This window comes from Porites lutea, chromosome 13 (assembly GCF_958299795.1).
Source record: "Porites lutea chromosome 13, jaPorLute2.1, whole genome shotgun sequence".
Taxonomy (NCBI): Eukaryota; Metazoa; Cnidaria; class Anthozoa; order Scleractinia; family Poritidae; genus Porites; species Porites lutea.
The window spans coordinates 19,422,490-19,447,814 of record NC_133213.1 but is presented as its reverse complement, the minus strand read 5'-3'; the positions used below and the strand labels follow the sequence as shown (position 1 = coordinate 19,447,814).

The window sequence follows — 25,325 nt, the reverse complement described above, 5'->3', positions numbered from 1 at the left end:
GTTTGGCTCTGAAATTCTGTGGAGAATCAAATTGTATCTCAGAAACAGAATGTCTCAAGAGGGGTTGTCAGGACTGGCATTCATGCACTTACATCATGATCTTAACTAGCCTGCGAGCAAGCTTTCTGGGGTGCTTTCCAGCAGGGTGGGAAAAGGAAGGAGAACTTGCAACTTTTTCTCTGGAATTTGAATTCTGCCTCCAATTCTCCTGTGACTTCCTGCTGACTGAGCTGTCAGATTTCTGCCAATCAGCGTGAAGCTAAACAAGCACAAAATAATGTAAAAAAAAACAAAAAAAGCACAGGCCAAGGGTAATGACGTCATTACTAATGTCATCTTTGCCAATCAGCATTTCGCATCAACTTTTTTGATGCAGATATGTAGAGACGTAGTTGCAAGCTCTCCTTCCTTTTTCCTCCCCACCTCCAGAGCACCCCGGAGAGCTTGCTTGCAGGCTAGACCTTAACATTGACATTGACAACTTCAGTAAAGCCTTTGTTACCAAGCACAAGACAAGAATGGATGCACCAAGGGTGCATCCTTTATGAGTAGCACTCTTGAAACTACATGGTAAAGGGGCTGAGGAAACTAATATCAAATCGATTAAAGTGTATAACTATAAGTGGGGAGAAAGCTGGGGTACCGTAGTATGGGGGATGACATAATTAGCTGCAAATGGCTTTCCAACCATGTATTGGACCACCCCAATTAAAAAAATTCCGGGATCTGCCCCTGGTAACTGCTCCCCCAGGGAGCAATTGTTTGGTGGTAATTGTTCTGTGTGATCGTGCATTTTGTTATTATTTTCTCTAAAGAAATGTATAATCAAACAATAATCCTCAGACTCCTGGTGAGTCTCCTAGACTGGCTGATGATTACTGCTGAGGGTACGGTACCAACTAGTGGCTGCTAACGAAGATTGGCTGGTCAATAGCGATTTGTCATAAATTAGCATAATCTTTAGCAGAAACATCATGTTATTTTGGAACAAACACTCTCCATCCCAAACACCCTAAATTAGAGACGACAAGCATCCCTGGTTGTTTACCATTTACATTTTTAGGTTCGTCCCACTGGAAAATTCCCGTGGCAAATGGAAATTCTGAAAAGGTAGTCCCATTTTCCCGATTGGGACGTTCTGAATGGAAATTCGTTTACTATCTACAAGTTTCTTGAGTTTCGTACCAGTTTCATGTTGTAACTAGAATCCAGTCTTAGGCAAATGGTAAACAACACGTACCATTCTTACCGACCGAAAATTCCCAACCAAAATTTCTGGAATTTTTTTTATAAATGGTAAACAACCCGTATCACTTTTATATGGGAATCACCTTCCCCCTCTCCAGGGGTATATGTAACCTCCTAAGAGGGCCTATTTCATATGTCTTCTGTCTTTAATTACTAAAAGGAGTCAGCATGGCAGAGTGCATCGTTAGCTATATGGAGGGCTGAACCTTCCGGTGGTCACAGACCCATCAAAATCAAATGTGATACTAATTGGACAGAAAAGCAATATGCACTTCCAAGGTAAGCTAAATCAATAATTTTTTTTAAAATCCAAAACTAACATACTCATTCTCCACACCATTTATGTCCGATTAAGTAAAGGTATTGTAAGGGGAAAATAGATGCTCATCACTGTTACCCCCAATGGAAAAGATAATTGATTGTGGTGTGGTCAAATATTCTAAAATGAATTTATCAAAAATTTTCTGTTTTGTGCAGAGAGATTAAAATGCATCCTCGTATAACTTTGAGCGCCTTCATGTGTAGCCAGGTTCCGAAAATTTGTTAGCATGTGGGTATTTATTGCCACGCGTTGTTTATTGAACTTGTTAATTACGTCACTTACAAAGGCGATTTGGTGATAATGTTTCTGAGTTTTGACTATCGTTACTTATCAGTCTTCATAATAAGGGCCCAGACTGGCCCTATATTGGCCTTGTGATTGTCATATTTTTCCGGAAACCTGTTTTGCTCGAGCCATTTACATTTGATTTTGATCGCGGGTGGAAGTCCATTATAGAATCGCACGAACGTCGACACATCTTTCATTACCGTAAATTTCGTTCTCTCAGGTCGCAGTCTCGGTAAGTGAATTTCAGGTTGCAGTGATTGATGTTGCCTAAATAACGACCAAAAGAAAAGCACGGAAGAAAATTTGTCTTAGGATAAACGTAGCAAGACTGCCGTTATCTGATCCTTTTGGGTTGTGTCACGAAATACTCTTAATATTTTCAGGCATGCCTTCATTTTCTAAATCCCACGAGATTATTGAACCAGTTTTCCTAGAAAAAGACAGGTTTTATGCGTTCATTCTTAGATAGAGAAAAAAAACTTTCCTTTTTTTTCTGGCGATTGACCAAGGTGATTGACCCAGTAGAAGGACGTGATCATGGGTTGAGATATTTTCAGGTTCTTTTCGTCACACTTCATGAGTCACTTGAGTAGTCCTGTGTTTCTACCTGCTATTAATAGCAAATTGCAATAGCAACTGTAAACTTTAATATAACTTCTATTTGTTGTATGCTAAAGTACTATATGTCTCACAACCAAACGTAGTACTTAATTTTATGCGATCGATGGTCTTTTAAATCGGCCAGGAGAGATGAAAGAACAATAAGACTTAACACACCCCCGAAACCGCCCCCGAGTTAGTTGTACCAAACGAGTCTTTCAGGTTATGTCGCGTAGTGTTTTGTGATTGGCGCGTACTTCATATACCCAACAAGTTTTGAAGAAGAAACTTGTACAATAGCCGGGCTGTGTTTTTGATCGCAAATTGCACGGTTTTCGTGGACAGAGCACGTCCATTAAACCTGCCAATCGAGAGTTTATTGCAAGTCTGTGCGAATAATGCTCTCTGCCTTTCGTTTTGCACAGGTAACAACAGCAAGATTGGCAAGAAACATTTACACAACACGCAACGCAATGGGTTCGCTGAAAGTAGCCGTGATCGGACAGTCGCAGTTTGGCTTGGAAGTTTACAAAAGCCTTCGCGCAAAAGGTCACGAAATCGTCGGGGTTTTCACCGTCCCTGACATAAAAGGCAAGCCTGATATTTTAGCGGCGGGAGCAGAGGCAGACGGAGTCAAAGTCTTCAAATTTAAACGATGGCGTTCCCAAGGAGAACCTATCGAGGAAGTGGTCGACGAATACAAAGCGTGCGGAGCTGAACTTAACGTTCTACCATTTTGCTCGCAGTTCATACCAATGAATGTGATCGACTTTCCCAAACATGGCTCTATCATATACCATCCCTCTTTGCTTCCAAGACACAGAGGTGCCTCTGCGATAAATTGGTGAGTTTTTCTTGTGTTCATGGTCACGCAAAGTACAAGGAAAACCACAAGTTTTTAATTCTGTGGGATGCCAATTTCATTACCCTTAGCTTAAGTTATTTATAATCAAAACGTGTTGATTTGTTGTTAAGAAGTTCAATAGCTCTTTTCTTTAACACAGCTAAATGCTCTAGGGAATTATAAAGGTCAAAAAAGTAAAAACAACTCTATTGAATAGCGTGTTGATTTCGATCATTGATAGTTGGACTGAACACGTTGTCGTTGCAACGGACCGTTGAATAAGATAAACAGATAATTTTGAGGCTTGGAAGAGATAATTTCAAACCAGTCAAACAAGGATAATATACCGATAAAAAGGGACTTTTGAAATGAAGCTGGACCGGCCGGTATGTCGGCTACGAAGACCATGAAATTTCCCATATCACTTCCTCTTTTCGTTTTATAATAGAAAGATGTTAATTTCTCCGTCTACATATATATTTGTTTAGCTTGATTTTTCTTTACAAAATTTTTTTCAGTTATTAAAATCTTTTTTCCTTCGTTTGTTTCATTGAGCTGCTTGTTTATAAAATGGTTGAAATGACCTATAGGATTTGACCTTTTATATGGCTGTCGCCATCTTGTTTTGGTGCCGTTGTTGATGTTTATATTTAGTTCAATAAGAGTTTTATTAGACGAAAGAGTAGAGATAAATTTACAGTATTTTGGTTTGTCGGCATTAATTTATACGTTATGTAAAATGTGGATTGTCCAGGGAAAGACATTCCAAAACTATATTTACAATAATTATTCTTGTACTTGTTTGTGGATTTGTTCTTTGGTTTTACGTGTTAATTGTGCAAAACAAATTTATGGATGCGACCTAAACGAGAAAATAATCTAACTAGAAAGCCAATTTTAAGGTGATTGACACTGAGACTGAGATTTTACAGTTGGAATGTCTGCAAAATTTAAGAGGGGTGGGGGAGTCCTCCGGATTTCAAGTGACAGGGATGATAGAATGGGGGCAAAAAACAAAACCCAAAAAAATCCCTAGGGCTTGCAACAAAACCAAAAAAAACCCCATGCCAAATTTCCGCGCCATAGAAATTTCCAGAAAGCATTAAGTGATGTAATAAGAAAAATAGAAATATAAGTTTTGAATATCCAAAAAAATCCCTGCTTAAATCATGCTACCCAAAAAAATACTTGCCAAAATTTGCCTACCCAAAAAAATCCCGAAATCGAAAATTTCAAACCCCCCAAAATTCTTTGATCATCCCTGTCACTTGAAATGCAGAGTACTCCCCCCCTGGGGCAGACACCCCTTTAATACGGACACCTTCTATGGCCCCCTCAGTGTCTGTTTGAACAGGGTTTGACTGTACCATGAGCAAAAATCCAGCTAGTGAATAGTGCAGGACTTGAATTCAAGGCCTCCGAATTGCAAGTCTAATGCTTTAACTACTTGGGGATGATGCCTCCTGTAAACTATGAATATAACGTGGATTTTATTCTTTTCAGGACTTTAATGGAGGGCGACAAGCAGGGAGGTTTCAGTGTGTTCTGGGCTGATGACGGTTTAGACACAGGTCCTATCCTGCTTCAAAAAAGTGTAGATGTTGACGCCAATGACACGGTGGATACTCTATATAATCGCTTTTTGTACCCTGAAGGGATCAAAGGCATGGTATGTGACTGTTAGTGTACTATCAGAATTATTTTGTGATCTTATTTCGTAGTAACATAGGCCATGCTGGGTCAGGATCAACAGTAAGATCTATATATATGTGACATCATAATCCTTGTTTAATAACCAAGTGTGTTTGTTGTGGAATGCCAGGACCACATACTAGTCCTGTTGTCAAGATTTCATGTTGCTGGGTAGTGTGCAAAGAAAGTCAAATTCGGGCAAGCTGAAGCTAACATTTACTTGTCCAAACATCATTTCAACTACCCCCAAAAAGGTTTTGATGATCAGATTGATTTCACAGTTCTTCTGTAATTTGAATTCCTCAAAAAACTTCACTTGCCTGTTCGGCAAGTTAATAACAGAATTCACTAGCCCAATAGCAAAATCCACTAGCCCCGGGCTAACGAACACTACTTTCTTTGCACACTGCTGGGTATATGCAGTTAATTGCTGGTGAATTGAACAGATAGGAATTTCGGATCATTATACACTGTACAATTCTGGGAAACTGCCTACCTACCCCTCCCCTAAGCCAACATTTTGCCTTAAGTGAGAAGTAAGTGTTAATATTGGCTTAGGGGAGGGGTAGGTGGGCAGTTTTCCAGGTTTCCATTCCCTTTTGTTTCCCACAAAGTAGTCGGGAGTTATGCTCATAGCAGTGGGGGAAATCGCTTTCCCCTACCCTTAATTAAGTGACTGCTCTGATACAAACTGTAGATATTTTTTTGATGTTGTCTTCTTAACTCAGGTTGAAGCTGTTGACCTGATTAGTGATGGAAAAGCTCCCAAAATACCCCAGCCTGAGGAAGGAGCGACATATGATAAAATCTGGAAAAAGAAAGAAGTGGCAAAGGTTGGTACTTTGAATTGAACTTTAGCTGAGATCAGTCCTGACCATTTCTTTTAACACCCTCTATCTCTTAGATCACCTTAAGTGGCCATCATTGAAGTTTTCAGTAAATGCTGCAATCTCGAACAAAATAAAGTGGAACAACAAACCCTCATTCCCCAGCCAAATCAAGGATGGAGCCACACAAAGGGAAAAAATGGGCCATTTTCCCATACTTCATTTTGGGGAGGGGGGAGGGGGGGTCTAGGTTTTCCAATTATTTTGTCCAAGATTGTTGTTATCTGGGGTCTACTGCAGGGTCTATAGACCCTTTTTCCTTGTTCTGTTAGGGGCCCTAGAATGAAAAACATAGCCATTGCAGTAATTTTTTTCTTCTCCTACAGATAAATTTTGTTCAACCAGCTGAGTCACTGCACAACTTTATTCGAGGAAATGATAAGGTGATAGCAGTAAACAAGTTAAAAAAAATGGGACATATTTGCTACAATTTTTCATTGATACATGTAGTTACCTTGATAAGGTATGAGTGGTGCTTAGAATTACCTGTAAATTATTAATCAAGGATAAACTAACCATATGTCTTTTATACATCTTACAGCTGCCAGGAGCTTGGGGCATGATTGATGGTCAGGTAAGTCAGGATTAATTCAACAGTGACCAGCATCAGTTTTCTCGTAACAAATTTATATCAGTACATAATGATAAAGAGAAATGGTGATGAGAATTCATAAGATGATCACAAGTTAGGGAAAGTGCTTTGATCTTTTAGCAAATTCTCTCTACTAATTCTGTTGTGGTTACAATCATGGAGATTAGTTTTGATAATTTTGTTGCAGATTTTGGGGCTTAAGGGTTTGACATTTTGGATTAGTTAAACTTGTTTTTCAGCACCTCTGTGTACCATCAAAAAATTCTGATACATGGTGGTCTTGAAACTTATTTTCCTGGAACCTTGCTATAGACACCCCTCTTTGAAAAAATTTAGAGATGCATAGTTTCTATTAGCGAAGTACGAGTTACTTAATCCTGTGATATCAAAATATGAACATAAATGAGGTTTCAGACTGTAGGATAAAACGTTTTCTAGAATGCACAAGGTTTTGATTTTTTCATGTAATATTTATCAAGTGTTGGAGTTTAATGCTTTTTATACTGTGAATCAGGTGACAAAACATCTTCGTGCATCAGAAAGAGCTTCTGACCAGCATCTTGATTCAATTTCTGGAGGCGTTTAATAGATTTTAATAGCCCTGACTCTGCACTATGTGATTTTTATTTACATGTGCAATAAACTTACCAGAATTAAAAAGATTTATTTCAATGCTGTGCATGAAAGTGATATGTTCTTTCTGCCTGTAACAGCAAGTAACTCTCTATGGCTCCTCACTGACACCTGGCGACTCACCACCCGAAGGTACCCCTGTGACAATTGAAGGCTTAGACACCCCTGCTATAGTTCACAAGGGTGGCATGACACTGACAGGAAGTGATGGAAAAATGGTAGGTTAATGTCTGCTCCAATTTTTGTGATCATCTGTAGTGCATTGCAGTAGGGGATTCAGACCTTTAGATAAGTGGGGGGCCCGGTCATCCAGACCCTGAGATTAGGTGGGGGGGGGGGGTCTCCCCCAAAATTTTTTCCGGCCCTTCGGCCTCATTTTGGTCGACAAATAAGGAGAGGGGGGCGGTTCCCTCCCCTGAATCCACCACTGCATTGTAGCTGATTGCATCTGCGACTTTTGATATGATAATCGAAGGGCTCTGTACATGAACATCACCATAATCTAATAATTTTTTGAAATGGGCTGTAGTCAGTTACAAAAATACATTTATGCAGTTTGGTTTTGTTGAAGGGCTCCATGCAAAGTAGTCCTCTCTAACGCGGAAATGAGTGGGCCAGTGGAGCCTTTCAAGAATAGCATTTTCTTAAGTTCTGGATTTAACTTTCAATTCCAAAATTCTTGAACCTTTCTAAAATATAGAAAAATGTTCCTTCCATGTTACACATCAAATGGGCCTACTGATAGGTAGTGAATAAAATAATTATACCTTATGCAATGTACAACTTAATCAATTCTCTCCAAGATGTGCACTGTTGGGTTGGTATATGTCCATCTAACTGAGGTGACTGCTTTAAAGCGTTTCAAAGAAAATGGCTGAAGAATGGCAACTACTAGCCTGCCTAGCAGGCGCTAGGAAGTCCTTCTCGGGCGCGCATTTTTTCTTGCACCCATTTATTTCCTAGCACCTGCTACGCAGGCTAGGCAACTACTAGCTCTTAAGTGTCCCTCTTATCAAGTTGACTGCATATTATAATAAAATTTTGAGGAGCACATTGTTCAAGAACTTTCATTATTTTATAAAATTTGTTTTTGCCAGTTAACTGTGAAGACTTTACAACTTGAGGATGGACGTATGATCCAAGCTGCCAAGTATGGCCAAGACGAAGAGACTGCAGAGGCTATTGAACTTACTGAAGAGGAGAAGGTTATGGAGGCAAAACTCAGGGTAATGTGAAAGTTTTATTTTGTGTAAGGGGTTAATTGAGCTTATATAATGTTATTGATCATCAAGAAATGATTCAAAATATTTAAAATAATTAAAAGTAAATGCCTTGTAAATCTGCTCTGCATTAATTTTGGCCTGGAAAAGTAAGGTCCTTGAACAGAAGTGAATAACACTATTATATGAGGCCATGGCAAGGACTATATGTAATTGTGTTGTATTTCTTATGAACTGGTAATGTATGGTCAAGCCTTTAAATTTAATCTACAATTCAGCCACCTCAGCCTTCTTTAGGAGTACATAACAACCAAAGGATTCTATATCGGGTTCTAATAACGCACTCGTAACACATTATTTTCTTGTAAACTATGAGACACTCTCGCCTACGCGAGCGAAATTAACTTTTAACCGTAAAATTCCGAAAATCTGAAGCCCCTACAACAGTCAGGAAGGTTAGAAATCGTTAGGTCCTCAAGGGTGTGCACATGTTTGGCCTTCTTTGACAATAAATTCCTCTATCTACCCCAGATGTTTTCCATCAATCAGTTTTGTTTATAATCGTGCAGTGATTGGCACATTGCTATCTTTTGTACATCATGGATTTTTCAGCATATAAGTGTTCCTTAACCTCTTTCCCAACAAAAGGTTCAGGTTATCATCAACCAATTTGTTTTCTTATGGCAGGAAATTTGGGCTGGAATTTTAGCAAACCCTGATGTGCTTGAAGATACTGACTTCTTTAAAGCTGGTGCTGGGTCCATGGATGTTACCAGGTACATGTACTGCCTGCTGTACTGTTCTCTCTTTAATATACAGGTTTCAGTTTGCACTGGCCTTGGGTTTTTCTGGGTCAAGGCTTCTTCATGCTTCTTCTTGTATGCTGCCCTTGCGAAATAACTTTTGGAATTCCTAGGAATTCCTAGGATTATCCAAGGAATTCCTAGGAAAAAAATCCTAGGAATTCCTAAGAATTCCTAGGAATTCCTAGGAATCATAGGTGTGAATTTTCACGGTAAATTCGGACTTGGAATTCCTAGGAATTCCTAGGAATTCCCAGTTTAAAAAGTTCTGGTTCTAAATTCCTAGAAATTCCCGGAAATTCCAAATGGAAATGAAACTAGACTTGGAATTCCTAGGAATTCCTAGGAATTCCAACCTACAAGATTTTAAAGCCAAAAAATTCTTAGAAATTCCCAGAAATTCCTCGTAATTCCTAGGAATTCTTAGGAATTCCTAGGAATTCTAGGAGTTTACAGGTTAACATCATGTCATCAATCAACATCCAATTCCAGGATAGTAAAGTATACGCAAATTTAATGATTAATTACCAACTGGAGAAAGCATGGAAATTGCATTTAAACAAGTTTATGATAATAATGTTCAAAATCACATCTTATGGTACATGTTTTGTTTTTTAAAAAATTGAATAAAACAATTAAAGTCCTGAGATATAAATTGTTCTTGAGTCATTACTGAAAAATTGTGGGACACTTTTGTAACTGGAATAAAACAGCAAAAGAGTCTTGATTGAATTAATTTTACAGCGGGAACATATATGTAAAAAAAGAAAAAGTCAGGCCAACTTGCTTCCAGCAAGCTTATCTGCTAAGCCCTTATTTAGCCGCTCTTTTAATTCAGCTCTCAAACTGAGAACAAAATAATGAACTGGAAACTAAAATACTTGTAGTACATGGCGTTTAAACATACTTGTCCATGACTACAGTAGAACCCCGGCGGTGACTCGAACTCTAAAGGGAAACGAAAAATAGTTAGATTTTAAGTGGGGAATTCGAGTTATCGGGGTAAATTTCAGTGAAATCTTGATCAAGAGAAAGCAAATTTAGTTCGACTTAGCGGGGAATTCGAGTTATCCGAGTCCGAGTTATCGAGGTTCTACTGTATTAAATCCGCCAGAATCTGATCGAGTATTAGCTTATTCACGTAGAATTCCATCAACCATTTGCAACAACGACTACAGTTATGTCTCCAGTAAACAAAAAGGAACCAATAAATGGTTTTCCATGCCATCTTGAAGTTTCGTGTTCATATATCGGAACGATCTATAATTTCACTTTGATCTCCAGCTTCATTATTTGAGTACGTGGTTACCATCAGAAGACACATTACGAAGCAGGAACGTACCTTTAACTTTCACAATCCAGCTGACATATCGTTCTCAGACATGACTGGAAGCACGTTTCATGTGTCAACAACAAAATAAATGAACAATCCGCGTTTAAAATAACGCCCATTTCGGATGCAAAATACTTGTGCTCTTGCTAATGAAAGTCCGCGTGAATTTGAACTCACCAAACGGAACTTCATTTCACACTTTTTCATTGGTTCAAAAGGCGCACGTGATGATGCACTTCACTTAGTGGGGAGACTGGTAACCAGTATAGCTCAAACATGGCGGATGATTTTGCTCGATGATGATCAAGTTGAAAAAAGCGGTCGTTTTCAGAGCTAAATAAAATATCCCAACGCTTTTGAGGTATAAGCAGCGAGAGGAAAATTTCGTATTGTTTTTTCAAGAAGCGATGACCTTTTATTAGGCAAAGCCGCGATGAAAAACGTGTTGTGGACATGTTTGGAAAGCTCAGGTACGAGAAGTGGCACTTTGAATAAGCTTTCAGTATCGTGCTTATTGTTGATAATTTTTTTTAAAGATTTAAGTCGCAATAAATGTTGTATATAGATGCTGGTTAATGTCAAGAAATCCTTGTTGTTATAGGCAATTAAAGAAATGATTATTAAAATTGTTTACGCTTTTTATTACCTTTGAACAGTTATCGTTTTTCCTAAAAATTAAGCCAGTGTTTCCAAGTTAACAATGACTTGGAATTATTGAGAATTCCTAGGAATTCCCAAAAATTCTCATTGGTGTTTAAGCAATTCCCAATAATTCCCATAAGTTCCAAAGACAGTATTCCTTCAAACTTGGACTTATTGGGAATTCCTAGGAATTCCCAAAAATTCCCACTTGTGTTTTAACCCATTCCCAAGTATTCCCAAATATTCCAAGCTTTTTTATCTTTGCTCATTTGCATGTCTTGGAATAAATTGGAATTCCTAGGAATTCCTAGGAATTCCTAGGAATTCCCAGAACTCTGGGAATTCATTTCGCAAGGGTGATGTCCAAGCTTACTGTTAACATGTTAAATATAAAGTAAAGAGGGTACGTCTCTGTTGTCCTCTAATCCACAACAGTACATTACTTCCATCCCACACAGCCATGACAGGAAATGGAAAAAAGGAAGACACTTGCACGTCACTATACAACCAATTTCTTCTTCTACTTTTTTCACCTACCTCTTTTCCTTGTCCCATTAATTAAGCCTTTTAATTAGTCCAAGATAATGTCCTAAATCACAGTTCATGAAAACTCTTAGACACCAGAAAGCACTGTTAATTAGGTTTTATTTGAATTGTTAAACTTTAGGATTATGCATTTCACTTTTGTGTTTGGAATGAAATTGGTTTTTAGAAATTTTTTCTAATGAAACTACATCTTATGAATGTCCCTTTTTGTTATTAATGGAATTAGTGTCATACTTTCTGATAACAGTGTAATGTTTATTTGTAGGCTTGTTGAAGAAGTCAAGGATGCATGCTCAGTCACTCTGCAGACTGACGATATTTACATGAATACAAGGTACTGTTTTCATTGACATTATTTTTCTACACAAATTGTTATGTTTCTTTTTCTTCCTAGATATTGGGATCAGCGTACCCCAAAATGCATGCCCTGGTGAAAATGCTCCTGTCTTGGTAATTTCTTATCATGAAAACATGACATTGAAAAATCTCAGTCCCATTTGTTATTTTTGATTCCAGGTATGGAGATTTTGTTCGCTTGGCTGTCTTGCATTCTCGTGGTGGAGGCCATCAAGAGTTCACTTGTAACACTGTAAGTACTTTAAAAACTAAAACTTTGGCACTTAAGGTGAAAACTACGTACATACTGATTCTGAAGTGAAGTTTGCCTGTGGAGAATGTTACTCAATGCCCATCTAAGACTCCCATATCAAACGATTAGAAGGAATGGTTGTCAAAGATTTTGTAAAAAAAAAAAGAAAAACAATGCCCAATTGTTCATATTCAGCATCTTGTTTGATGAGTGTGCCTTAAGTTTGTTTTCGTTACTCGAGGGTGCCAATTCTAAGCTGAGGGATATTAGGGTTTGCAGGATTGTTGTGTTGGACCATTTTTCAGTAAATTATTTGCCATAACTTATCACAATTCAAAATTATTTTGAAACATTGTCATGGTATTTTTGCCAATATAACTCACTGTTTGGCCTCCCCTGCTCCATGAAAACACATTCTTGTGTTTCTATATATGAGTAGTATATAGAGTAGCTTTTTCCCTAGTCTAGATAAAATCTTCAACCAACTGATTAGTTTCCTGAAAAGTAATACCCTATTCTAGACCCAAACGCTCTGATTTATATACCCTATCCTAGAGTAAACTGCTTGAAAACCATACCCTTCACAGCGGCACATACCTAAAATTATAGCCCATATATGGCAGTGCCCCCCCCCGGTTAAGATTACAGTGCCATACCTTTTTTTATAATTTTTTTTGTGTTTTTTGCAGCTATTACATGATCTGTGACATAACAATAATCCTTATTTTACTTTCAGTTTGACGTGGAAGTGAATAACATGACAGTTCACATGCCCCACCAACTGTTCATTAATGGTGAATTTGTGGATTCCTCCACTGGCCGCACATTTGATGCCATTAACCCAAACGATGGCTCAGTAAGTACTTGCATAAACTCATGTTGATAAACAATGTCTAATAATTACTGGAGTTTTGTGTTTTGGTATTTTTGTAGACTTACTTAAATATTTGTGCTCATGTTGCTAGTTAAAGGTTTGAGTAAAAATAATAAGGACCTTATCACCTTTTAGTTAATGTCGCCTTCTCTCTTTGTTTGACTAGCAAATGCAAGGCAATTCATTTTAGATGGATATTTTTTTCTAGGTTATCACAAAAGTTTCCTTTGCCTCCACTGAGGATGTAGACAAAGCTGTTGCTGCTGCAAAGGTTGGATATTCTAATAATTACATTGTAGTTTTTAAATAACTATTGTTGAATTGTTGTGCAATGTGGTCATATTAATTTTGGTATATGTTACTGATTACTTGAGATCCTAGCAAATACCTACAGACTGTCATTTTTTCACATCAGTAGACAGTAATACAGTGATTTTACCTCTTTAAGTTTGACACCAAATGGAACAAAGTTAATGGTCTGCATTACAGAGCTGTCCACATGATAGAGATAGTGTTTGTAATGTTTGAGGTGTATTATCTGTGGGACCAAAAGAGCTCTGCATTAAAACAGAGACCGTGTCTTTGCATATAGCTAGAGTCTATACGAAAAGGTTTAACTGTGTTGTGTTTGTTGTATCTTTGTAGGAAGCCTTCTATAATGGGCCTTGGGGAACAATGAATGCTAGAGATCGTGGTCACCTTATGTACAAGTAAGCTTTAGCCTTATAGCGGAATAGTAGTATTCAATCCACAGGGTTGGAGCTGTAACTTACTGTCTGAGTTCTTGCCCAGAATGGTTACTTCTGCTAGTGTTCCTCATTCTCGCATTTGTGTATTTATTTCCTGAAAACGTGAACCGCCTATAGAATGTGTGTATGTATGTTTATTTCATAAATACATGTTTATTGATCTTATTGTTACTGTGTTTGACTGTCTTTATCCACTTTTCTTACAAAGACTGGCTGAACTGATGGAAGAACACAAGGAGGAACTTGCAACAATAGAATCACTGGATTCCGGTGCAGTTTATACACTGGCCCTCAAGACTCACATTGGCATGTCTATTGACACAATGAGATACTTTGCAGGATGGGCTGACAAGATTCAGGTACAATTAAAAGAAAACAATCTGCCTACTTTATTCTTAAATCAACAGTGCTTTAAATCAAACGAATAATACAAATACACTGTATGTCCAGTACTTTGCATCTGAATCTATGAAGTGTTGGGTCCTAGGTACTTAAAATTTTTTTTGTGCCAAGACTATAGGTTTCCTGATCACCCAGAGGTAAAAATTAAGTCATCACTCCTTGAAAACAACCCTGCTTCTGTGAGCTCATCAAGGAAGTTGTTTTTGATGTGTCACAAAAAGTTGTAAATGCTGCTAATTTTAGCCTCTCTGTTAAGAAAAAAACATGCCTTCATGCAAAAAAATATTGCCTACCGGTAACTATTTTTCAGCTCTGGTGCATGTTACTAGCATGTGATTTTGTCCCCTTTATAATGTCACTGTTTAGTCAAATACATAGCATGTGGAAGAGTCTTGGTTTTCAAACAATAAAATTATGTCAAGTTCCTCCAAGTACAGTACCATTAGAAATCTAAAGAGAACAGCCACAGGGAAAGTATTTGGGTTTATACCAATATTAATAGTGAGGGTTTAAAGCTAATGTTTTGTTAGCAAGATTTTGATGTCACTTGTTTTCTTGATCTTTGTCTGATTAGGGGCTGACAATTCCAATCAATAATGCCAAACCAAACCGAAATCTGTCCTTCACCAAACGTGTTCCTATTGGGTAGGTGTTGAGTTGTATGCTTCTTGGTCAAAAACACCTGTTTTCTACTGTCAGATAAGATGACTGGGAAATATTTTTAATAGACTTTTCAGTACATATCCTTAATGGTCAATACTACTTGACCAGTAGGTTACCATAACGGCATTCTTCTATTCTGATAAATTAAAGATATCCTGAATAGTTTATTAAATACATTTATCTTTTGATGCTTGACCCCCAATATTATGGACATGTAATCAGCATGTTATAATATGATACAGCAGGGCTAAAAATTGGTCACCTGACCAGTGTGATCTGCAAATAGGCCAGGCTGACTAAAAGTTGAGGTTTGATCACCTGATATGTGCCACTACAATACAAAAGCATTGCCATATTGTGGAGTACGGAGTGATCAATTTGTCAGAAGTAGTTTTATTTACCTTTTTGGGTTCTTTTCTTCAACTTTAAAATTTCGTGAATATCAAGTTCTGAAAAGAAAAATTCTATAAGCAGTTCACAAGTACATGTATTAATTAGTTCGATGTTATTTGTTATTTGTCACTTGACTCTAAACTCCAACCCAGGTTATTTGAGTTCTGTTTTGAGGTTGCATCACTTTAACAATAGTTACAGTGAACAGGACATCAAGGGTCACTATTTTGACCTGGGCCACTGGCTAAGAATCCTCGAAAAACTGCCTCAATTGGCCACCAAGCACTGGAGCCCCAGTATCCACATACAAATTCTCTGGACTGATTTCCATAAATTTCCTTAAAGGCTAACTTTAGAGAATTGTTAAGAGATCAAAGCATATCCCTGATCTTTTTAGTAACTCTCATAACCATTTCCCTTGAATAACTATGTGCTGATATTACTACGTGAAAAACCATGTTGGTCTCTTGAGACTTGAGGGTTGATTTTTAGCCTTGGTACAGTACTTTCCCTTGAAAATTTGCTATTGCCCTTTTCCACATTGCTTTTTAAGGTCATAGTTGAGGCTTCACTCTAATGCCAGAATGGCTGTGATCTCTGTGTTGATGTGGTTGCACTTCCTTCTCCACACAGGGCATGTTTGCCTTGTAAAAAAGGAAGTATATAGCATTTAAGGTATAGTAATGTTCATTTGTACATTGGGGCAAATAAAATTCTGATTCCAGTCTACAGACACCTCCAGGCGATCAAGTCTTTATTTCCAATAGTTTACTTGGTCCCACAGTTACAAAAAAAATTTTATTATTTGTACCTCTAAAATGATGACTCCTCGGAACTCTTGGGTATTAAATTTTAAAATTATGTCACGTTGGTGTCTTTATTAAAGGGGTGTGGCTGTATTTATGAATTACGTGTTGTTATGCCTTTCAAATTTGATTAAAAATTACCGAAGACCAGAAAATGGGCTCTAATAAGAAGATTGGCTTTCTCAACAAAAAATATATGTGTTTTTCTTCGTTTAGCGGTGAAGGTGTATCATTTTCTGTTTAGTGGTTGTTCTTCCTTCTCCACTCACGGCAACTTTTTGTTGTGATAAAAAGGAAGTTGTTGATTATTTGTTAATTAGTTAATGTTTCCATTTAGGCATCATCATCATCATCATTATCATCACAGTTATTATCATAATCATCATCATTATTATCATTATTTTTTGTGCATGACTAATTACACATTAACAGAGGGTTATGTTTTTACCTCGGCCATGGGTAGATCCAAGAATTTCAGTCATTATGTCAGGAGTTCCACACACCGTTAAAACTAATAGGTTTTGTATAGCTTTTGTCTGGCAAATTATTTGGCACTTCCTGACTGCACATTTTAACTGTTAACCACCGATCTTCAGCAGGTGATGGCATCAACTGTGTGGGGCTGATGTTAGCACGTTCATTAATTTCTGCACTAAGTTATCATCACACATAAACTTCAAAATATAAATCCAGGGAGTAAGTTTAAAGGTTAGATGAAAAGGTTTGTGTTTTCACTTTTGCTTAATATGTGCATTATTTTAAACATAATGTGAATAATTATGTTTGTTGTAGTGTGTGTGGTCTGATTGTGCCATGGAACTATCCACTGATGATGTTGGCATGGAAGATCTCCCCTCTGTTAGCTGCTGGCAATACAGTAGTTCTTAAGCCAGCCCAGGTAAATGTTATATACAGTTTGTTTCTCCACATTAAGACACTTTATACAAGTACTTGGTTATGCCTGATAGAAATTATGAGGGATACAGTTGATTCCTGGTAGCTCAAACCTTCTAGGGATAAATCACAAAAATAAATTCAAAAATTATTTGAAGAAATAAATTCAATGTTTTGGACTGCAGTGTACTATTTTGTTGTTGTTGTTGTTTTCGACTTTTCACGCACTTAAAACGGGTTTGAGTTATTGAGGGTAAAATTTTATAGAATGATCTGAAGGGAAATAAATATTTCTTTGAGTTTAAGCAGGGGGCTCAAGTTATTGAGGGTTCAACTTACCGAGGGTAAAATTACAGTAAATGTGTGAAGGAAATCCAGGGAATTGATTTTGTTCGAGTTACCAAGGGTTCGAGTACCATAAATTGTTAGTAGACTGTAGTTAAAAATTAAAATTAAGTAAAACCAGGAGTTGTTTTTCAGGCTAAAAAAGTGTTGTCTGGCCTTATATTGAATTGGACTGTTACTAGTTATGGTGTCTGAATGTTCTGTTTTCCTTTTTATCTCAAGGTAACACCTCTGACTGCCCTCAAATTTGCTGAGCTCTCTGCTAAGGCTGGATTCCCCAAAGGTGTCATCAACATCTTACCAGGATCAGGTATTAAACAAGAAAACTCAATGCTGTAAAAAAATGTCCCTTACTTGACAAAAGACGTTTAATTTTTAGTGGTATTCAGCATGCATGCAAAGAAAGTAGTGTCCAATAGCCCGGGGCTAGTGGATTTTGCTATCGGGCTAGTGAAATCTGTTTTTAACTTGCCTGATGGGCGAGTGATGTTCTTTGAGGAATTCGAATAACAGAAGAAGTGTAAAATCAATTCTGCTTGGCAAAAAGCTTTTGGGGCTAGTTGAAATGACGCTTGGGCTAGTAAATGCTAGCGTCAGCTTTCCTGAATGATAAGCTGTAAAAATGATTTTCTTTGCACCCTAAATGTTTATATTGATCAGTGTATGCAAGTAGGCTCAAATTTTTATACTGTCAAGGCAAAGTGCTATGAAGGTTTGAAATCCAGGGTGTCCAGCATATGATTTTTATGTCCCTACCTGCCCAAAAGTTAGCAAAGCATAAGAGGCCACCAGGTGATACTACAGCACATAATACTGTTGTGTTACAAACCTGCTTCTCAGCTTAAAGTTAGGCTAAGGTCTCTGTGTTAAATGTTAGGGTGTGGAACCTCTGTTAGGAAGAATTTTCGAATTTCGAGAGCCAACAGTAACAGGTTTGCGTGTCTTCCTTTTTTTCAGGGTCTGTTGTAGGCAACAGTATCTGTGCACATCCTGATGTGAGAAAAGTTGGTTTTACTGGGTCAACAGAGACTGGAAAATCTATCATGGAAAGGTAAATTTCATCCATTTTTTGATTACCATACTTTGTTTCAAGTTTTTCTTGCTGATGACTAATTGGGTACATCAACAACTACCACTACTGAAATTGTGGGAACCACACCGGCCACAGATATCCTTCACATTTATTGAGTGAGTTTTTATTTCATTCTTCTGTAATGGCTTTCTTAGCTAAATAAATGAAATCAGTTACCATTAAAACTTTTCCAGCTGCATGTACAAGCCAAGGGAATTTCCCCCCAAATCAAAGAAAAACTTAAGCTAGGAATTTTGGTTTAAAGAAAGGTGACAGAGCTATCAATGTGAGGAAGTGACACCAGTTTTTCTTTTTATGTACAGTTGTGCTGTCAGCAACTTGAAGAAGTGCTCTTTGGAACTGGGCGGCAAATCTCCACTGATTATTTTCCATGACTGTGACATGGATAGAGCTGTGAGACAGGTTAGAACATGATACTCCATGCTCATAAGGCCACCCCAGGGGGGTGGGGTCGAATCCCATATAAAAGGATGGGGATGTTCCTTAAAAAATTGGACGTTAACAAGTAACAGAGACCTATCTGGGTGTGGCTTGTAAGGCTTTTTTGACCCCTACAAGATACCATTGTAATTAACAAACAGGCAAATACTGTAAGAGCTACAGCTGTATGGTAATAGTTGCAATAATAATGTATCTTTTGGTATCACTGAATGCTTTCTTTCTACTGTTCATTTTCTGCTTCCCTTGTAGCACAACCCTTAGTGATACATGTGTGGGTAAAAATTATTATATTTTGTTGTTTCATTCTTACCACCTGAAATGAGACCAAAATCAGCAATTTACAGCCCTAGGCAAGACCACAAGTGGTGCATGGAATAAGTCTTTAGAAAGTGACTCTTGACGTAGTGTTAAATATTCTCCTTTTGATTATAAAGTTTACACAAGGCAATTTGAAAGGAGAATCTCTGAGCAAATTATCAAAAGTCACTGTCACGTAGGGCATTTTTCCACACACGTACTATTTATTTATTTATTAATTTCTCTATTATTATTATTATTATTATTATTGTTATTATTATTATTATTATTATTATTATTATTATTATTATTATTATTATTCAGAAGTCTCCCTAGACCATCACCTGGCCTGTGGGTTAGCAGATGTATTCATTCCATGTTTGTGTTTTTAATTGGCAGGGAATGATGGCCTGTATGTTCAATAAAGGAGAAAATTGTATCGCTGCTGGTAGACTTTTTGTTGAAGCATCAATTCATGACGAGTTTGTGCACAGAGTGGTGAGTCTAAGCAGAATGATAGGGTCTGTATTATTGCATTATTGGGGTGCAGCCACTTATGTGGCTCAGGTTAAAGTCCTGCCCGAAATCAGACGGTTGGGTGTGGGTTGAGCTTGTTCTTGGGGTAACTCTCTTCTGTTCCAAGAGGTTTAACAGAGGTACTGTACGCTGGTTTACCCTTCAAGTCAAAACCAACACTCTGGAAAGTGAGTCCCACAATATTATTCATGTTTAGAGAAGGACATTTAGTGGACCACATGTTCATATTCAGTTCTGGAAACTGTCAAATGTCACCCTCTCTGAAAAAAAGTAGTTTGCTTTTTTGCTTTATTTAGCAGCCCTTTTTTGCTTCTGACTCCTTAGGTCTGAGTAACTCACAAGTTACTGATATTCGCAAAATAACTTATTAATAATTAGGTAGGCTATTGCTTTGTTGTACTCTAGATATACTGCCTATTCTTATCCATGATGGGCCTATAGTTATTTGAAATAATCATGTATAATTAATTGGTTTTGTAATTTTGATGTATAGGTTGAAGAGATTAAGAAGTTGAAAACTGGTGATCCTCTTGATCGTTCCACTGATCATGGACCTCAGAATCACAAGTGAGTTTTTTTTCTAAAAACAAATTATTTTTTCCCATGAACTGTCTGTGAGTACAGCAGTAGACCTTTAAAGATTACACCAACTAGGTTTTAGTGTTGCTTATGCTCAAGTAGCTTTGTGTTACATCTCAAGGGAAAATATACCACCTACATTTCTTATGAAGCCATCTTTTACCTTTCATTAAACTTCTGCAGAGCTCATCTTGATTCACTTTTGGAGTTTGTCCACAAAGGAGTTGCTGAAGGAGCCAAGTTAGTTTATGGCGGCAAGCAAATTGACAGACCAGGTGAGTGGAGCGATAAACATGCAACAGACTATGTACATGTATATGTACATTCTTTTTTACCTCACAAGGTAACTATTCAAGGCACATTACATGAAGTATCCATCCAGTGTTGTTCCTTCATCCAGGCTGTCACTAAGGGCTAGCCTTCACAGCGGTCAAATGAGTGAAATTTGCAAAAGTTAAGCGAAATACTTCAAAGTTAAGGTTGCTACTTTCACTATCGAAAGTTTAGGGTATTACCAACATCATGTTAGTTTACTAAACTTTTTAAAAGTTTACTAAAAAAGTTCTAAGTGATTGAAAACCGATGCTGCGTTATTATCGGTGCCATTTTCAAACATGATTCTCTTTAGCGCGAAGCGTTTTCAGCGAAAAAAGCTCAAAATTTTGAGAAAAATGGAAAGATAGTTACGTTAACTGATTTATACATCTTTGCCCATTTTTCTCTAACTGGTAAATGAAATCCCAGCAATAAAAAACAAAAATAACGATTTAGACGTTTGACCGCGGTGGTGGGCTAGCCTGTGTACAGATTCCCCCTCCCCTCAGTAAAAATTGGGAGGGGAGGGGGGGGGGGTCTGTACACAGGCTACTAAGGGCCAGGAGGCTGGGGATTTCCCCCAGCTGCTATGAGCATAATCCCTGACTACTTTCAGCAGAAAGAAAAGGAGAATATCTGCAAAACAATTTTCTTTCATAGCTGTTCGTTTCCCTATCTACACTGTACTAATTTAGTGATACCCAATAACTTGAAATCTCAGCAACAGCCCTGCATCATAGTTAATGTTACTTGATTTTACAGGTTTCTTTTTTGAGCCGACGGTTTTCACAGATGTTCAAGATGGCACTTTCCTAGCTTCAGAGGAGTCATTTGGTCCAATCATGATCATCTCTAAATTTGAAGATGGGTAAGTATGTTAAGCCAAGCGTTGGTTGTAATGCAGACCTTGTATCTAAAAGGTTATGTTTCATGATTTTTTAAATAATTAAATGTACTGTCAACTCCCTCTAAGACTGACACCTTTGGGACCGGCAGTAAGTGTCCGTCTTATAGAGAGTCAAATAAAGGGAGTAAAGAAAGGCAGGGATCAACTCGAGGTGTCCGTTTTAGGGAGGTGTCCGTCTTATACAGGTGTCCGTTAAGAGAGAGTCGACTGTAAAACCAAAAAGTAAAAGTGACTTAAACCCAACCAGAGTGCATACCCTAAACTTTTACAATTTTTATTTTATATAAATAATTATTAATTTTTAATGATCTTTTTTTTTTCAGTGACATTGATGGTGTTTTGAAGAGTGCTAATGGAACAGAGTATGGTCTTGCTTCTGGTGTATTTACAAAGGATTTAAGCAAGGTTTGGTTTAATTTTTTCAAAGCATCTACTTGTTTTCAGTTATTTTACTACTCATTCCATGTACGGTGGAAGCCCTCCCAACGTATATCCTTGTAAATGGACAGCTGAACTTATGGCTGCAGCCTTCACAAGATCCCGTTTATCTCAACTTTCATACAAACTCTGTATTTTTACATTCCCGTAAGTAGCCAGCTCAGTAACAGACACCTTTATCATGTCCTGAGCCCTAAGGTTGTTTGCTCGTGAGAACTTCCACTGTACCTCTAACTTATAAAATCTTTTTCCAGTTTGGTCATCATTGTTAAAGTAATAATGAAAATAATATTGAATGATAATTATTGTTACTGACAATATTTTTGACAACAGCTATTATGCACTCTCATGCTTGCACTTCAGCTACATTGTAGCTATGGCAGTTACGCTAGTCACTGACAAGTTGTTTTCTTTCCAGGCTTTAAGAGTAGCTGACGGTTTGGATGCAGGAACTTGCTTTGTCAACACCTACAACAAGACTGATGTAGCTGCTCCATTTGGAGGCTTTAAGCAGTCTGGATTTGGAAAAGATTTAGGTATGCTGGTTTCTGTTATGGAGCTGATGGAGCCTAGAAAAATTTAAGGCAGTGGCTTTGCCGCACATGCATGCATATTTTATTATTGGTTATGTCTTAAGTTCTTTTTTAAAAGCGTTTAAAATGAAATTAAATCTAAACCAAGGATAAAATTGAACCAAAACATAATATTATGCATCACTTTAGTGGGTGTCACTCTGTTTCTAAAGACATCTTGTACTCGTCGACAGTCCTTACTATGTGTAAGCATTGATTGGGATGACTGTACTGACCATTTCTTTATGTATGAGGAAAAATGGGTTACCTGTGCAGATCAATTTTTTTGAGGCACGTGACGGTCATCTTGTAGTTAGTTTAGAAGGATTGTGTTTGGTGATTAACGTCCTTGCAGGGTTTATCACTGGCGACGCAGTCACATTTTTTTCTCAGATGAGGACCTGTCTGTACCATGTTGTTCCATACACATAATAGCCACATTGCCATGGAAACTCTGATCAACCCAAGTGTGTAAATGGACACAGTATGTGTGTTATGACTCTAGTCTATGGTCAAAAAATTTACTACACACTGTCTCCCTCCACCCTGATGCAACATGGATAAATAACAATTTAGTGCTCACAGTTAAAATATAGTGAGAGTTAGGTCATAAAATATTTATAGCTAAGTGAAAGTTGTCTCATAATTCATTCTATTCTTTCATTCACTCATTTATTCATTCATTGCCAAAATAATATACTTTTAGTTATAATGGTAATTATTTGCATGCTTCAAATGTCACAAAAAAATTCACAGACATGTGTTGATATTTTTCATTTCAGGGGAAGAGGCACTCAATGAATATCTGAAGACCAAAGTTACTACTGTTGAATATTAAAATCATATTCACATTTCTTTCTACAGACAAGTGTAGCAATACATAATAATTATCATTGTGTCTGTGCTGAGCTCATTCTGTCCCTTTAACTCCAATTGCAACTAAAAATCAGCTTAAAAAATCCCAAATCTCATCTTACAATAACATTGACAGGCAAGCACCAGATGAATGTACTGTGTGCTGAAGAGGAGTTATTTGAATGGTCACGATGTAGAATTTTGTCCTTAGATGATTAAGTTGAGATAGCGCTATTTCCTTTTTTTTGTCTTGCTGTACTCGCTGTCTCTCATACCATTGGCTTAGAGCCTACAGCTAGTTTTGGAACTCAGCATAACCTTGAGATTACTTAGTTACCTGCTAGCAGATAACTGACTTCTGTAGGTTGCACACGAAATGCATGATGTCGATATTTTCTTCAAAGCATTAACATTATAAAAAAGATCATTAGATTTGGTATTTGTGATTATATTATCTGGAATAATACGTCTCGTCTCGATATTGCTATTGGATGATTATTCTGGATATCACAGAAACTTCATCTAATGTCTTGTGAATGAATATTGTTTATTAATGACTCTGGAAGAGGAAGGTTTATAATATAAAGCATGACTCTGAGAAGAGCCCAGTCCAGTCTGTAATAAAAAATATTTTTGATAAATAAGTTGGTTGACTAACATATAATGACACAATAAATTATAAGTGCTCCTTTTGTATTTTACACAATGAACTTCTTTAGTAAACATCTGTGTAGTTCAGATGTTCATTGGTGAGGAGTAATGAACAAGCGAAAAGACCACGTCATTAGGTACAGGTAGGCAGAAATCAAATAATTTATACACAGACTGGACTGGGCAAAACATTTTTGAATAAAAGATCTTTGAAAGTATTGACTTTATGGAAAATGAAAGGATACAAGATTTTTTCCTGTCCCATTTCAGGACACTAATATTATGACATTTGCCTGTCACTTTCCCTATTTTAAGCCACGATAGGTGCTCTGTACATTAATGTTCAAATAAGGGCCATGCTAACTGCCAAGCAAAGCAAAAATTTGTGGTATAGTTATTATGGTATTAAAGGTGAAATCAGCTTTAAAGTTGATTGTCAGATTCATGGGATAAGGAAAGTGATTGCTTGTCAGCATGTTGCATAAGATGTGTACTTTTGGTTTAAGTGAAGATAATATGTCTAGGCTTGTGGACAAAGTGACTGTTACATAATGGTAATGAAACTCGCTATTTTAAGCGTATGTGACTGAAATTTCATAGAGATAGTTTGCTTGCAAAGTGCTGGTTTTTTTTTTTTTTTTCTGGAACTACAGAGATAAATTTTAAAGCTACAGCAACTGCCAATGGGTAATAAGATGATGTAGATAACATAACTTCATTTTACAATATATTGTATTGTAATGCTCAGAAAGGGTTTTATAATGATGGCATAATAAAATTTCATAACTATGGTAGTTTTTAATTTCTGGGGTTTTTTTGAGATTAATAAAGTACAGTTATTTGTGCTTGGCACATTATTGTGAGCAAGTGATTTTTAGTTCGTAACTATGACATAAAGGTTTTATCCTTTATTCTATAAAAGCCTGGTTTACAAAGCAACACTTTGACTTAATGCCATAATGACATATAATAACATTAAGAAAAGTTCAGTTTTTGCCTTAGGTTATATCCCTCAGGTTTGCACTGCTGTAGCCTGAATTTCAGCTGCCTTCTCCCCTTGCTAAATCACTCCCCAAGCAACTAAGCGATTGGAAGAGGCAGCTGAAATTCAGGCTAGCACTGCTGACATAAGGCAGATTTAGCAAAGACAACATGGAAGCAGTGAAGAGGGCCGGCGCACAAAAAAAATTAATAAAAATATTAAATTTAAAAGATAGGATTTCTTCAACAGACAACTGAGATCGTGAAATGAGAACACCTTGTGCACAGTTACTA

The 25,325-nt window shown here is 37.2% G+C and overlaps 1 protein-coding gene across 3 annotated transcripts; it reads left to right on the top strand.

Annotated features, from left to right (window-relative positions):
* The first annotated feature begins 1,428 nt into the window (after nucleotides 1-1,428).
* Nucleotides 1,429-24,913, top strand: LOC140922750 (cytosolic 10-formyltetrahydrofolate dehydrogenase-like). Of its 3 annotated transcripts, none has more exons than XM_073372770.1 (27): nucleotides 1,429-1,527; nucleotides 2,884-3,302; nucleotides 4,806-4,971; nucleotides 5,723-5,827; nucleotides 6,208-6,264; nucleotides 6,423-6,455; nucleotides 7,187-7,324; nucleotides 8,204-8,332; nucleotides 9,014-9,102; nucleotides 11,916-11,984; nucleotides 12,167-12,239; nucleotides 12,976-13,095; nucleotides 13,322-13,384; nucleotides 13,759-13,823; nucleotides 14,071-14,221; nucleotides 14,839-14,909; nucleotides 16,919-17,024; nucleotides 17,588-17,675; nucleotides 18,323-18,416; nucleotides 18,761-18,860; nucleotides 19,596-19,694; nucleotides 20,227-20,300; nucleotides 20,496-20,587; nucleotides 21,390-21,495; nucleotides 21,858-21,939; nucleotides 22,391-22,508; nucleotides 23,327-24,913. In XM_073372770.1, exons 2-27 carry the CDS (start codon nucleotides 2,932-2,934, stop codon nucleotides 23,380-23,382), a joined length of 2,715 nt encoding a protein of 904 aa, XP_073228871.1. In that variant the 5' UTR covers nucleotides 1,429-1,527; nucleotides 2,884-2,931; the 3' UTR covers nucleotides 23,383-24,913. The 3 variants fall into 3 exon arrangements, with proteins under 3 accessions (XP_073228871.1, XP_073228870.1, XP_073228869.1); XM_073372769.1 differs by lacking the exon at nucleotides 1,429-1,527 and adding an exon at nucleotides 1,964-2,090; XM_073372768.1 differs by lacking the exon at nucleotides 1,429-1,527 and having other exon boundaries at nucleotides 2,721-3,302.
* Nucleotides 24,914-25,325: the final 412 nt, after the last annotated feature.

Coding starts and splice junctions, on each gene's coding strand:
- LOC140922750 (XM_073372768.1), top strand. CDS start 2,857: ATGCTCTCTGCCTTTCGTTTTGCACAGGTAACAACAGCAAGATTGGCA. Junction 5,828..6,207: donor AAAAGAAAGAAGTGGCAAAG/GTTGGTACTTTG, acceptor CTTCTCCTACAG/ATAAATTTTGTTCAACCAGC. Junction 20,588..21,389: donor CAAGCAAATTGACAGACCAG/GTGAGTGGAGCG, acceptor TTGATTTTACAG/GTTTCTTTTTTGAGCCGACG.